General features: G+C 60.1%; 1 protein-coding gene across 3 annotated transcripts; it reads right to left on the bottom strand.

The window, feature by feature from the left end:
- Positions 1–473: 473 nt before the first annotated feature.
- On the bottom strand, positions 474–12,159 carry LOC311513633 (uncharacterized protein). 3 transcript variants are annotated; one of them, XM_084615596.1, is made up of 7 exons: positions 12,107–12,159; positions 10,830–11,022; positions 9,136–9,327; positions 8,692–8,795; positions 4,564–7,494; positions 2,029–2,240; positions 474–1,333 (listed from the first exon to the last, which is right to left on the bottom strand). In XM_084615596.1, the coding sequence occupies exons 3-7, from the start codon at positions 9,311–9,313 to the stop codon at positions 1,264–1,266; spliced, it is 3,495 nt and encodes a 1,164-aa protein (XP_084471722.1). In that variant the 5' UTR covers positions 9,314–9,327; positions 10,830–11,022; positions 12,107–12,159; the 3' UTR covers positions 474–1,263. The 3 variants fall into 3 exon arrangements, with proteins under 3 accessions (XP_084471722.1, XP_084471723.1, XP_084471721.1); XM_084615597.1 differs by having other exon boundaries at positions 10,830–11,018; positions 12,107–12,128; XM_084615595.1 differs by lacking the exon at positions 12,107–12,159 and having other exon boundaries at positions 10,830–11,827.
- Between the last annotated feature and the right edge of the window lie 1,053 nt (positions 12,160–13,212).

Below are 13,212 nucleotides of genomic sequence, written 5' to 3'. Positions count from 1 at the left end.
CCTCTCCACTTCAGAGGGGAGGCTTGTTGGCCAGGGCTGGGGGGAGCTGGTGCTGTGGGTAAAAGGAGACCTTCACCCCAAGCTCTGGCCACGGGTGCACTCCTAGCGCTGCGATTGTAGGAAGCAGATTTTGCACATGGCTTTTGAGCAGCAGCACTGAACACCTGCTGTGAAATGTACCCAGGATCTCAGCTGCTTTCTAAGGTTTCAGGTCAGCCCTGCCCCCTCTGGCATCCGCACCAAGTGTTCATTTGGAGCCTTAAATGCACCATCACATTCTCATAAAATGCTACTTGAGAAAGCCCAGTCTCTGCACAGGGGCTGCAGACACTTCAACCTGCAATGGCCCTTCTGTTCTGGAAGCAGCAGCCGCTGCTGGGTGGCCTGTAGCCAGTTGTTGCTAGTCCTGCCTGTGACCAAAATGGGGGGCATTTTGAGGCTCCCAGCCTGAGACACGACCAAGCACTACTGAACAGGGTGGGGACTGAGACTCGTTTATTTGGAATTCTCCACCCAACTACACGGAATGCAAAGTAACAGGGAATGTGCAGCGTTGTGCTGCCTTGAACACTGCAGGTTTGGGCCACGGTCCCACAGGGCTAGAGGCCTAGGGATGGGACGGGAGCTCCGGACTGTCTGTCCAAGGAATGAAATGCCCAGGCTAACTGAGATCAAGTGTAGTTCCGCACTGCCCAGGATGCTGGTAGGCGGGACCCCCTGTGTTTTGGCTTCATTAGCCAAAGGGGAAAGTGCCATTCCAGAAGCACTGAACACTACAAAGACGAGCAGCTCCCAGCCTCCCGAAGGCAGAACTGGGATGTCCCAGGGTGACCTTTCCTGCAGCCAGACACGGGCCTCCATTGGAGATTAGCATCGGGCTGGAAGCTGGTAATGGCTCAGCCTGTAATGCTGGTCGTTCATTGATGCCGAAACAAGCTGTTGCTGGCGGCTGGTTAACAAGCTAAATCCAAGTGGGAGCTGGAGCTGCCAGCAGGGTCCCTGGAAGTCCTTTACTTCCCTTCAGCTGGAGCGAGGGTGGGTGCTGGTGAGACGCTGCCGCTGGACAGCTCGGTTTTCACTTACACTTGGCACAGGAATTCCTGGCTAGCAAAGGGAGGTGGAGATGAAGCCCAAGCAGCGAAAAACCAGCACTGTCCTGAGCAGCTCAGAACTGAACGTGGCTTGTGCCAGCTGGGCTGAGCCTGACTGGGGCTGGAGGACGGCAGAGAGGGGGCGGCTTTTGGCAGCTCAGCGCTGGGAATTTCACTCGATGCCCAAGTTTCTCAGCAGAGCGCAGACCTCGCGGAGGTACTGGGAATCTGGGTAGCCATTCCTACCAGGGGAGAGGAAGAGGCGTGAGGCTGTGGCCCCGCGGGTAACGCTCAGAGCATGTTCCAAACACACCTACCCCTCCCAACGACCGCAGGAAGTGGGGGGCATCTTTCCCTATTCTCCCACACTCCCTGTTTCCCTGATGGGGAGGGAGCCAGTGGCCCCAGCCACCCAGGGAACCTCTCAGAGCTTGGCTACCCCACGCTCCCAGCCCCAGAGCAAGAGGCGGCCTAGGTCTGGGGCAGGAATTGCTCTTCGCTGGGGTCTCACTGGGTCCTGCCTTGCAGAGATGGAAAACGGCCGGCAGGGATGGAGTAGCATGAAACATTTAAAATGGCGTTTGGATGCTGCTCTTGCTCATTCATTTCTTATCTGACAAAGCGGCTGCTGCAGCCCCACACGCCAGGGTACGAGAGGGGCTCTGCCCTCCCAAGCCAGGGCAGGGAAGCAGCTGGGGGGCTCGGACAATTCCTGGGCCTGGTGCTGTGTTGCACCACCGGTGGGTTTGCTCCAAGGCTGGCTGCAGCATTGGGCTCTTGGGCTCTGGCAGGTCCTGCATGCCAAGCGTGGATTCAGCACAGCACCCAGGCGTCTAGGCCCGGGCCGCCTTCCTCTCCCTCCTAGGCCAAGAGCTAACAGGCCACAGGCAGCCTGGGCCCCCAGCCCCGTTCAAACACCACCGGCACCGTTCCCTACCTGGCCTTGCCCTTGTCGAAGGAGGTTTTGTGGGGAATGAGGTGCCACGTCACTCTCTCCTCCTCGTCCTCACAGGATTGGATCCGGAAGGTCAGGCCCTGCTCAAATGCTTTCTGCAGCAGCTGAGATGTCTTCTTCCCCTCCCTGTTGTCGGGCAGGAAGGCCTGGAAGCGGCCACCCCTGTACGGTCTCCCGGGTCGGGGGTCTCCAGCCTTCAAATGGCGGTGTGGGGGAGGGGAGAAGGAAGAAAGTCGTAAAATTAGCCCGGAGCTCTCGGGTTTGCCCGGTGGGAGGCGAGGCGGGTTTCGTCACCTGCTGTGGTAACGCTCCCTGCGCCGTGAAGGCAGGGTTGGTTTGTGGGACCCAGCCCCTGCCCTGCCCAAGGAGCGAGCCGGGAATGCTGCTGCAGCCGGTGCGTTGGCTAGTTAGCAGGAAGCTGGCGCCCAGAGGGGGCTGCTAGTGGGAGCTGTTCGTGGTGTTTCCTACCACGCTCCCAATCCCCCTGCTCAGCACTTCTACGCAAAAACCCGGCTCTGCTGGGGTTTCCTTCTTGGTCGCTTCTCTCTGCAGTGCCTCAGCCCTGGGGTGAAATGGGGGAGGAAACTGCTCCGGGCTATTGCTGGGTTGGAAGGGAACGTGGGAAAAGGCTGTTCCACCTCTTGGTGGTAACTCTCACCGCTGGCTTGGGCTTGGGCTTGAAATAATAAATAAATGAAGGTGAGTGGCTGGGGAAAAGCCACTGCCAGGGACCGGGCGGCAGGCCTGGCACTTGCAGGAAGCCAGAGCCCCCTTCAGCCAGAGATGAACGGTGTATCTGCCTCATTCAACTCCCCTCTGCTGCTGTGCCCACAACAAACGCGACAACCTCAGGACAGCCAGACTGGGTCAGACCAATGGTCCATCTAGCCCAGTATCCCTGTCCCCGACCGTGCCAGGTGCCCCAGAGGGAATGAACAGAGCAGGGCAATCGTTGAGCAATACATCCCGTCACCCAGTCCCGGCTCCTGGCAGCGAGAGGGTTCGGGACACCCAGAGCATGGCGTTGCGTCCCTGCCCATCTTGGCTAATAGCTATTGATGGACCTGTCCTCACTGAACTTATCCATTCTTTTTTGAACCCAGTCATAGTTTTGGCCTTCACAACATCCCCTGACAACGAGTTCCACGGGTTGACTGTGCGTTGTGTAAGGAAGGTACTTCCTTATGTTTGTTTTAAACCCATTGCCTAGTAAGTTTATTGGGTGACCCCTGGTTCTTGTGTTATGTGAAGGGGAAAATAACACTTCCTTAGTCACTCTCTCCGCCCCCGTCATGATTTTATAGCTCTCTATCGTATCCCCCCGAGTCGTCTCTTTTCCAAGCTGAACAGTATTAGTCTGTTTAATCTCTCCTCGTACGGAAGCTGTTCCACAGACTTAATCATTTTTCTTTCCCTTCTCTGTGCCTTTTCCAATTCTAACCTATCTGTTTAGAGATTTGGCAACCAGATCTACATGCAGTACTCAAGATGTGGGCATTCCATGGATTTATATAGAGGCATTATGATATTTACTGTCTTATTATCTATCCCTTTCCTTACGGCTCCCAACACGCTGTTTGCTTTTTTGACTGCCGCTGCACACTGAGCAGATGTTCTCAAGGACTTATTATCTATGATGACTCTAAGATCTCTTTCTTAGTGGTAACAGCAAATTTAGACCCCATCATTTTGTATGTATAGCTGGGATGATGTTTTCCAATGTGCATTACTTTGCACTTACCAACACTGAATTTCATCTGCCAGTTCGTTGCCCAGTCACCCAGTTTAGTGAGATCCCTTTGTAACTCTTGGCAGGCAGCTTTGAACTTAACTATCTTGAGTAATTTTATATCGTCTGCAAACTTTGGCACCTTCCTGTTTACTCCCTTTTCCAGCTCATTTATGAATATGTTGACCAGCCCTGCTCCCAGTACAGATCCTTGGGTGACCCCACTATTTACCACTTTCCACTGTGAAAACTGATCATTTGTTCCTCCCCTTTGTTTCCTGTCTTTTAACCAGTTACTGATCCATGAGAGAACCTTCCATCTTCTCCCATGACTTCTTACATTGCTTAAGAGCCTTTGCTGAGGGCCCTTGTGAAAAGCTTTCTGAAAGTCCATATACACTATATCCCCTGGATCCCCCTTGTCCACAAGCTTGTTGACCCCTCAGAGAATTCTAATAGATTGGTGAGGCATGATGTCCCTTTTCAAACGCCATGTTGATGCTTCCTCAACAAATTTTGTTCATCTGTGTCATAATTCTGTTCTTTATGGGTGTGCTTTGACGACTGCTCACCCCCAGCTGGCATCCGTGCTCCCCTTCTGCCTGTGTTATCCACCCGCCTCTTTTCTTGTGCGCTCTTTGGGGCAGGGACTCTGTTCTGTGTGGGCCGTGCCCAGCACAACAGGGCCCGGGCCGCTGACCGGGATGCCTAGGCATTACCCCAAGTCCCATAATTAGGGGGCTGGGAAGGCCCTGGTGGCAGACTCTTTGTGTGGCCTGGCTACCTACCTCCTGCACACCGTCAGGGATGTCATAGATGATCTTGAGCGTTGGGTCTCGAAAGTGGCCAGGCAGGCTCTGGGACAAGGTCACGACCTTGAATGCCCCTTTAATAGCCCTCATGCTCTTGGGGGAGCTGCAGCAGGCTGGGTGCGTGTCTTCTGCTGCAAAACAAGTCCGGCACAGGGAGTGGCCGCACTGGGCGCGGCAGGTCGCTGTGCGTGAGGTCTGGCACGCATCACACTTCCCAAGCTTGTGCTCATGGGCTTCCTGCCCAGGGCTGGGCCCTCTTAGCTCCAGCTCTGAAATCCCAGTCTCCTGTGAGTCCCCATCTCCTGCTGGGTGCAAGTGGCCTTCCTGGCTCACAGGGTCCCCTTGGCCTGGCTTGGGGGCTCGCTCTGCTGCAGGCCTGGCCTGCAGTGCAGTCACAGAGCTAGAGAGCCAGATGGGCAAGGACTGTGGGGCACCATCTGCTGCATGAGCAGGGGGTCTCGGGCTTCCCCCTGCCTCACTGGGGCCTCCTCGGCTCTTGTCTCTTGCGAACTGGAATCTGTCAGGCAGGACCCGCTTTATCCTGGCTGCCTCGGGCTCTCCAGCTGGCCTCTCCCCCTTCTGCAGCTCCTGGGGGTCCCTTGGGCTGAGGCTCTGTCTGTCTGCCAAGCTGGCATCAAGGAGGCCACTGCCTCCCTGCACGTCCTGTGAGTCGCTGTGGTAACTTGGGTCCTCTTGCCCCACTGCCTGCCGGTAGCTACTGGTTTTCGTGGCGTTCCACCCGGGACCGTACAGTCTCACTGTGTCAGCACCATTCAGCTGGGGGGCGCTCTCCGAAATGTCAGACAGGCCGGTTGTGCTGCTAACCTCCAGCGGCTGCAGTCCCTCCCGGCTATGGGGATACTCTGCAGCCAGCGCTGGGTCCTGGGTTTTCACCTGGTGCGTGGGGCTTGGATATTCCTCGGACAGAGATCCCGCCAGCCCCCGAGACGGGGAAGAAAGCGTCAGATCACTTCGCCTCCTGGCAGAGAATCTCTGGAACGCCTCATTGACTCTCCGCAGCGCTTCCTTGGGGCACGTGAGATGCAGTTTGTACCTGTCTTTGCTGACTCTGACCTGGGCAGAGCATCCTTTCAAGAGGCTGCACAGCTCATTCAGGGCCTCGTCGCTGGGTCCCTCCACATCAAGTTCGGAGTAGCTCAGACTCTGGCATACGAGAGCAGGACACACCGTCTGGCACAGAGCCTCCATCTTCCACCTGGCTTGGAGGAGCTTTGTCCTGTCCTCAGCTGTGAGCGTCAGCACGGTGCAGTCTTTGTCGCTGCGCTCTGCGAGCAGGATGCCTCCCTCCCTGCACAGCCCGTCAATAGCAGAGCCGTGAATGTCTTTCAGATAAGCCCACTGCACAGGATCCATGGTGATCTCCTCGCTGACCCCGTGGGCCCTGCTGGCTGCCCTGCTGGGGTCTCTGGGTGTGTCGCTTGCCTTCGACTTCGGAATGGAGAAACTGTTGGAGCGTCTCAGAGGGGCGCTAGACTCGGGTGGTTTCGAATCCAGTGCTGAACAGGTCCCCGTGGTATCGAAAAGGCTCAAAGATTTGAAGGCGCTAGACATGTTGCTAATGGGCTGAGGCTTTACGGGAACGGGGCTTTTCCAGCCCCCAAGACTCTGCAAAGTGCTGCTTTCTTTGCCTCCAGCCAACAGAGACAGCGTCTTGGGTCTCAAGAGCAGGGGGTCCCCCTTCCTTTGGTCCCAATCCTTCAGCTCCCTCTGCTGACCCTCTGCCGCTGGCCCAGTGACAGGCGCAGAGACGGGCAGGTGGTGCTGACCACTTGGTGGTGCTGGATCGCTCTGGCTCAGGGCGCCAGCTTCCTTTAACCAGCTGCCAGAAAGCTCCATCTGATCTATGAACGGGGAGCTGCGATCCAGCGAGGGCCATGCACTGGAAACAGGCGTGTCGTGCTTTAGGAAGCTGAAGTTGGCGGCTAGCTTGTGTTCACCTTTAGACTCAAACTTGCCAGGGCTAAGTCTTGGGGGTGAAGGATCCACCGGGGGTTCGGGCTTGCCCAGTCTGGCATCCCCTCCATGAAGGGCGGCTGTGTAGGTGGCCAGGGAGGTGTTGGGCATCCTGAGGCCGGCTGTGGCTCTTCTCCCAGTGGTTCGATCTTGGATGTATTGTTTGGCCTGGGAGACTTCGACCAGATTCCCGATGAGATAGAGATGCCGCTCATCTTCGTGACAAAAAAGCAGGGGGCACAGCTTCTGCAGGTCCTCTAGCAGGGCCCTCTGAGACCTCATGTCACTGCTCAGCTCCCCCTTGCTGATCTTCTCCTTGCGCAGACTGGCTTCCAGCTGCTGATAGAGGCCCAGCAGCGCCAGGCGGGCTTGCACCATGGAGCTGATGTTCCCCATGTTCTTCGAGGAGGCCTGGAGGTAGAGAACAGCGATGCCGTCACTGCTGACGTCTACCACGTCGACCTGGTGCTGGTGCAGCACCCGCTGGTACTTGTCACTGCAGAATTTCCGCATGTACAGGTAGATATCCGCGTCCATCACCAAGGAGAAGTCCTCCAGCTGCTCCACAGCTTCTCCGTCCACGGGGTCCCTGTGCAACGGGGGCTCAGACACCTCCTCGTGCACTTGGCCCGGACTTGGCTGCTTCTCCACCCTCGGCTCTGGCAAAGGGGAGCGGGGCCCCTGCTGGGAAGCGGACGTCCCTGTGACTGGGTGGCTGACTCCCTCCGGGGAGCCCTCTCCAGCGTGCTGGCTCCTTAGCAGCTCCCTGCTGAAGGCCTGCAGCTCCGTGAACGGCCCCTTGACAGTGCACAGCGTCTCCTTAGGGTCGAAGCTGAACTGCACGGCACCGTAACGTCTGCGCAGGCTTCTCAGGAGGGTTTTGCCGTCCAGGAGCCTCCCGTAGTCGATGATCATACAAACGCGCACGAAGATCTGGGGGGACAGGACCAGAGGAGTCAGAGGACAGCGACTGATGGCAAACAGCCCCGCTGCAGGAGGGAGACGACCCCCTGACCGGCCCCACTCCACCACCCCGGCATCATCAGGACACATTATCTCACCACGGCTCCCAGGGTCACTTCAAGGCCAAGCGCCAAGCGCCCCCACCTTCCCTTTCACTCTGTGTTTGCTCTCCTCAAGGGCAGGCAAACAAACCTCACGTAGCTTCGTGCTGCAATCGCTGCCCGTGGCGATGGAGAGGGTGTGCCCAGGCGGGAGTGCACGGAGCACGGACACAGGCAGAGGGCTGAGCTCGGCCGGCACCGTCGCTGGAGGGCCGTGCGGCCAGGGCTGACAGAGAGCCAGCAGCCTGGAGCAGAACTCTCCCCTCCACGCGCGGCACAAAGGGCTCGGCGAGCAGGGAGTGGAGCCGAGTGCGAGTTTACCGCAGCTACAGCATCTCCCATGTGCGCAGAGAGCTCTGCAAAGTGGCCAGGCCTCCCCACTTCTATAACTCTCAGGCCCCTGCACGTGGAGCCAGGCTCCAGCCGCTTCCCACTCCCTCTGCTCTGGCTGCAGTGTCCCCAGCAGGCCCCAGGCTGCCTGTCTCTGACATCACACGCCGTTGCCAGGGAGATGACTGTGATGTCACAGACCCCGCTGAGCTTCTGTGACACCAACGCCCAGAGCCGGCAGCTGGCCACGGCGCCAGCTCCCTGACAGCCGAGGAAGGGCAGAACTTCCTCAAGGTCTCTGACACCAGCCCTTCCCCTGACTGCCCTCCCCCCGAGGGAAATCGCCTGCTTTCCTGGCTCATGAAATGGCAGAGAAGTGAACAGAAGCCCTTGCCTGGCCATGCGGGAGCAGACAGCTGGGCTTAATGACCCCCGCCACCCACGCATCCCCTCGCCCTGCCCCAGTGCTATTCCCTCTGCGCTTGGACAGGTACAAATGCAGACTGACCAAGTGTAAAACGGGGCCCTGCCTCAGGCGCATTATCAGCAAAACCCCTTTTAAATCGTCATTTGAATACAAATAGAACGAGTTTGCTTTAACTCTAATTTAAAGATTAACAGGATGAGCAGAGTCTCCTCTCTGCGTATCTGTTCCGGGCAGCGGCAGGGCTCGGGGAGGGGTGTACACAGCCGGCGGGGGCTGCTGCGGCCCTGCCCGCCTGATCCCGCTCGTTACCTCGTCAGGGCTCAGCTCGGCCGCGTGCGCTGTCACTGTCAGCGGGTACGTCTTTCCACCGACCAACAAAAGGTGGTTCTCCATCTCCAGGACCCTCTGAGCCACTAAACCGAGCAAAGCAATAGACACCGGTCAGCCAGCTGTGCCCTGGCCCGGGCTGTGCCACTGGGCTCCCCAGCCAGACGAGGCCCAGAGCGGGATCTTTATTCCTCCCTCTCTCCCACCGCATTCTTGGGGCATCCCCTTGTTGGAGGCTGGGGAAGGGCAGGAGGCTGGGAATTCCACCAGTTACCCAACAGGATGAGGGCCCAATGCCCCAGGAGGTGCCCTGGCCTCTAGGCCCCTGTGCAGAGCTTCTTGGCCTGCCCCCATTGGCCCCAGGACACAATTTAGCCTGCCAAGCACTGCCTGGTGCAAGCACCCCAGCCTCACCCCCTGCATTACCTCCCGCTTCCTCAAAGGTGACGAGGGCGCAGGCTGGGGAGCCAGCGACGAGCGTGATGTCTGCGATCTCTCCACCGCCGTTGCGGGCCCGCAGGAAGTGGATGGTGAGCTTGTCAGCGACTCTCTCTGGCGGGATGTCTGTTGGGATCCCCCCCACACGCACCGTGCGCCCATCCATGCTGCCAGAGCCTCCTGCAGGGAAGGCGCGCAGATATGAGGCAACGAGCAAAGCTCCCAGCCCCCCCACCAGGGCTTGCATGCTGCCCCCTCCCCTCTGGAGCCAGGGCTCTGGGCTCGCAGGCAGGCGACCTGGGTTCTGTTCTGGGGTATGTGCCCTGCCTAGGCAATATTTAATGCCATGCTCCTCACTGGGGGTAGGTCCGCTCTGTGACGCAGTTTCTTCACCTGTACAAGGGATTGCCGCACAAAGGCTTGTGCAGCTGAATTCAGGAGTATTTGCAAAGCACGTTTGGATCTGCAAACAAAGCCTGTTGTTATCCAGGGAAAACCGGGCAGCCCTAGCATCCCTTGAGCGAAGCCCGTCCCTTCACCCCATGGCGCTCACTGGGAGCAGACCCCACTGGTTTCAAGGCCGCAGCTCAGCTGTGTGACGAGTCAGTGGGAATCCGGAGGAACCCACTGTCCCGCATGAAACCACACTGGATTCCTGTCACTGGAGCACAGCTGAGTGTGGCCTTGCGTCTCCATCCAGCCTGTGCAACACACCAGCCTCTGCCCAAGGCACTTCCTGCAGACAGAGGGTCAGACGGGGGAGCTCTCATGCCTGGAGAAAGATGTTCCTCACTCAAGGCCCCATTTGCCCCAAGGGAAACTGAGGCCTCCGTTGGATTTGTATCTCAGCAGCTCTTTTCTCCAGGGAGCCTGAAGGTTTTCTGGCTTCCAAGCTCCTGCCAGGGTGGCCAAACTTCCACCAACCCCTTGCAAAGGGGGGTCATTGACTCTCTCTTGCAGCAATAGAATGGCCAACCTCTGCAGGCACTAACGGGCACCGTTGCATTCCCCAGCTGCATGAGGCTCGCGTTTGGTGTCAGGGCCCCGGCTTTCTGTGGCCAAAGGAATAATGCCGCCTCGGTGCCCTGCCCTCATGAATACACATCAGTGTTGCTCTTTGGAAAGGCACCGCGGGCAAGACCATGCTGTCTCTGCTAAGGGCTCCAAGCTCTGTGACCCGAGCTCGGGTACCTCTTCTCTGCTCAGCTGCAAGCAGAGGGGCTGAGCTCTTGGATTATTCATGAGCTTCCACTGAACATGCAAAGATGCAGCTGGACAGCCTATAAATATTTATTGGGCCTCGGGGAGGGGGACCCCCTGTTTCTGCAAATTCTCATTAAGCTGGGAGGAGCAGACTGAGAGGTGTCAAGGGGGGAGCCAGCGCCACCAGGCTCCAACAGCCTCTGCTGGCGGGAAGGACAGCACCATTCAGGGTGCAGGGCAGGCCAACCCCCACACGCCTCCGCTGGGCCAACACCCCATGCACCAACTGGTAAAGGGATCAGCCTGTGTTTCTGCTGCTCTCCCCCTCTACTGCCCTCCGCCAGGAGCGATCCGACGCCTGAGGAAAAGCCGTGTTTGCCCCTGCTGCTCTTGGCCTCGAGGCTGGGCCAGGCCCAGACAGAATGCACCCTGCTCAGGGGTTTGCCGCAGAGCTTTTGGGGACTGAGCTGTTACCGTACCAGCTGCGTTGGAGCCAGGATCTCTCTATGGTTTTTATACAGGCGCTGTCCCTGAGGCCCCAGTGGGAAATGGGGGTAGGGTGTCCCCCCCTGCCCCCAGCGGGTCAGGTGTCCACGTCACCAACTGCTCCTGCAGACGCGGGTTCCTGGGTCCCGGGCCCAGTCTGAGCAGGCGTCTCCAGGCGGCGTCTCCCTCGATCGAGAACGAGAAGGGGAAGGTTTAATATTTAAACAAACTGTTGAATTTTTCAGCACTCAAGGTAGCAGCCGCAGGGCCCCCTGGAGCTCACAGCTGCCTCGCCGGGCGTCGGGGGGCTCTCCACAACCCAGCAGCAGCGCGGCCAGAGGAGACGGCCGCAGCAACCTGTGAGGCTGGCCAGGGGCGCCTGGCTCGGCCCCATCCCTGCAGGGACGCCCCAAGGGGCGCGGGGGGGCCTGTGTTCACAGTGCAGCCCCCGGGGGCGCAGGTTGGCCGCGTTGCTCTCGCTCTCGGGGGGCTGCCAGCCGGACAGCGGCAGAGACGGAAAATGCTGCCCTGAAACGGGAGTGTTGAGAAATGGCACCAGCTCCCCCCGCGGCCGTGCCCAGCGGGGCGAGCGCCCGACTCGGGCCCCTGCTTGGGCAGTGGTAGCCAGGGACCCCACGGGGCCCCAGCCCCACGGGGCCGAGGGCAGGATCCCGGCCCCAGTACCTTGTCCCCCCCCGTGCTGCCCGGGAGCCAGGCTCTGCTGCGGGCCAGGCCGGACCCCTTGGCTGACCCCCCCCAGGGCCTGGCAGCGAGGGGGGCTGGAGGCGGGGGGCTGGCGGGGGCCAGGACCCAGCCCCCCCAGGCCTGCCCGGAGCAGGGGGCACGGGGTGAGCACAAGCCCTGATGCCCAGCCCAGCGCGTGGCCCGGAGCCCCCCCAGGCCAGATCCGCGCCCCCCAAGCGCCCGGCCCCACCCTGCGTGACGCGGGGGGGTGGGGGCCGCAGCTTGGGCACAGGCCCGGCGGGGGGGGGGCGGAAACCCTGTGTTTGCTGTTGGTTATTAGTGCTCCGAGCGGGGGGGGCAGCACCCCAAGTTCCGGGCCCCCCCCGGGGACGGTGCCCACCGCGCCCCCCACTCCCTGCCCCCCACTGAGCACGAGCGCCCGGCCCCAGGGCGTGGGGGGGGGAGAGATGGGGCATGGCTGGGGGCGGGGCTGTGCGTGCCCCCGGGGGGGGGGTCCCTGCCCATGGGGGGGGGACTCCCGCGGGGGCCAAGCGCGGCCCCGTCCCGCGCCCCCCGCGCCCGGTACCTGCGGGCTCCGCTCCCGGCTCCGCGCGGCCGCCGCGGAAACGAAAGTGAAAGTCCGCGGAGGAGCCGCCCCGCCCCCCTCGGGGGGGTCCCCATAGCCCCCCCCCAGCCCCGACAGCCCCTCCCCCGCCCTAGCTCCTGCCCTCCACAACCCTATGTACCCATCCCCCCCCCCCCCCGCCCCAGGCCAGCTAGCGCCCCAGCCCCCCCCCCACTATCCCCTGCCCTAAATATCAGGGGGTAGCCCTGTTAGTCTGTATCCACACAAACAAGGAGGAGGCCGGTGGCACCTTGAAGACTAACAGGGTTATTTGGGACCACCCCCCAAACACCAGGCAGAAGCACCTGGGGCTCAGTCTGCAGCCCCCTCCCTAGCACGTGGGAATGAGGCGCCAGGCAGAGACCACCCGCCCCCCCCCACCCCCCCCAACGACAAGGGGTTTGCTCAGCCCCATGAGACTAGTCATGCTGGTGTCTGTCTGTCCCGCTGGGTATACAACCCCTCCTGCCCCCAGGAACCTCTGCCTGCATGGCCCATCCCATGGACAAGAACCTCACCCCACACCTGTCATGGCCCCCTGCCCAGCCCAGCTGGCTAATGCCAGCCTGCACCCCGCAGACCCACGGGGCTGATGCCCAGTGACAGCACGGCTAGGCCTCACCCACCCCTGCCACCCCAGTGGGGGCAGAAATTCAGCATGGGGTGGGGGTATCTCTGACTAACACTCCTGGGAGACCACACCCCCATGTAAATATCAGGGTTTGGCTAAACTCTGACTCCCCCAGGCTCCAAACTCATTTATCAACCCTACACCCTGCGGGCCCCACACCCTGCTGGAACGAGATGCCCGAGTAGGGCCTAAACGCTATTGGGGTTGGTGGGCAGAGAGCCGTTGGTATTTCACCCACTGCTCATTTCACGCCATTTCATGCCCGTGTCCTCCATGCCGGGTGTTGGCGACAGCCAGGGCTTCGCGGAGAGCCACGCAGGCCGAAACAGGAAGCTCCGAAATGGGGTTCTCTCGCCCCATGGCTCTCTCACAAGATCCTTCTCTCGTGCCCAGCCCCACAACACCAGAGATCCACACTCGGCCCTGAGAACACGGC

This window comes from Lepidochelys olivacea (genome assembly GCF_965140295.1).
Source record: "Lepidochelys olivacea isolate rLepOli2 genome assembly, chromosome: 27".
NCBI classification, from domain to species: Eukaryota; Metazoa; Chordata; order Testudines; family Cheloniidae; genus Lepidochelys; species Lepidochelys olivacea.
This window is presented reverse-complemented; position numbering and strand designations above follow the sequence as displayed.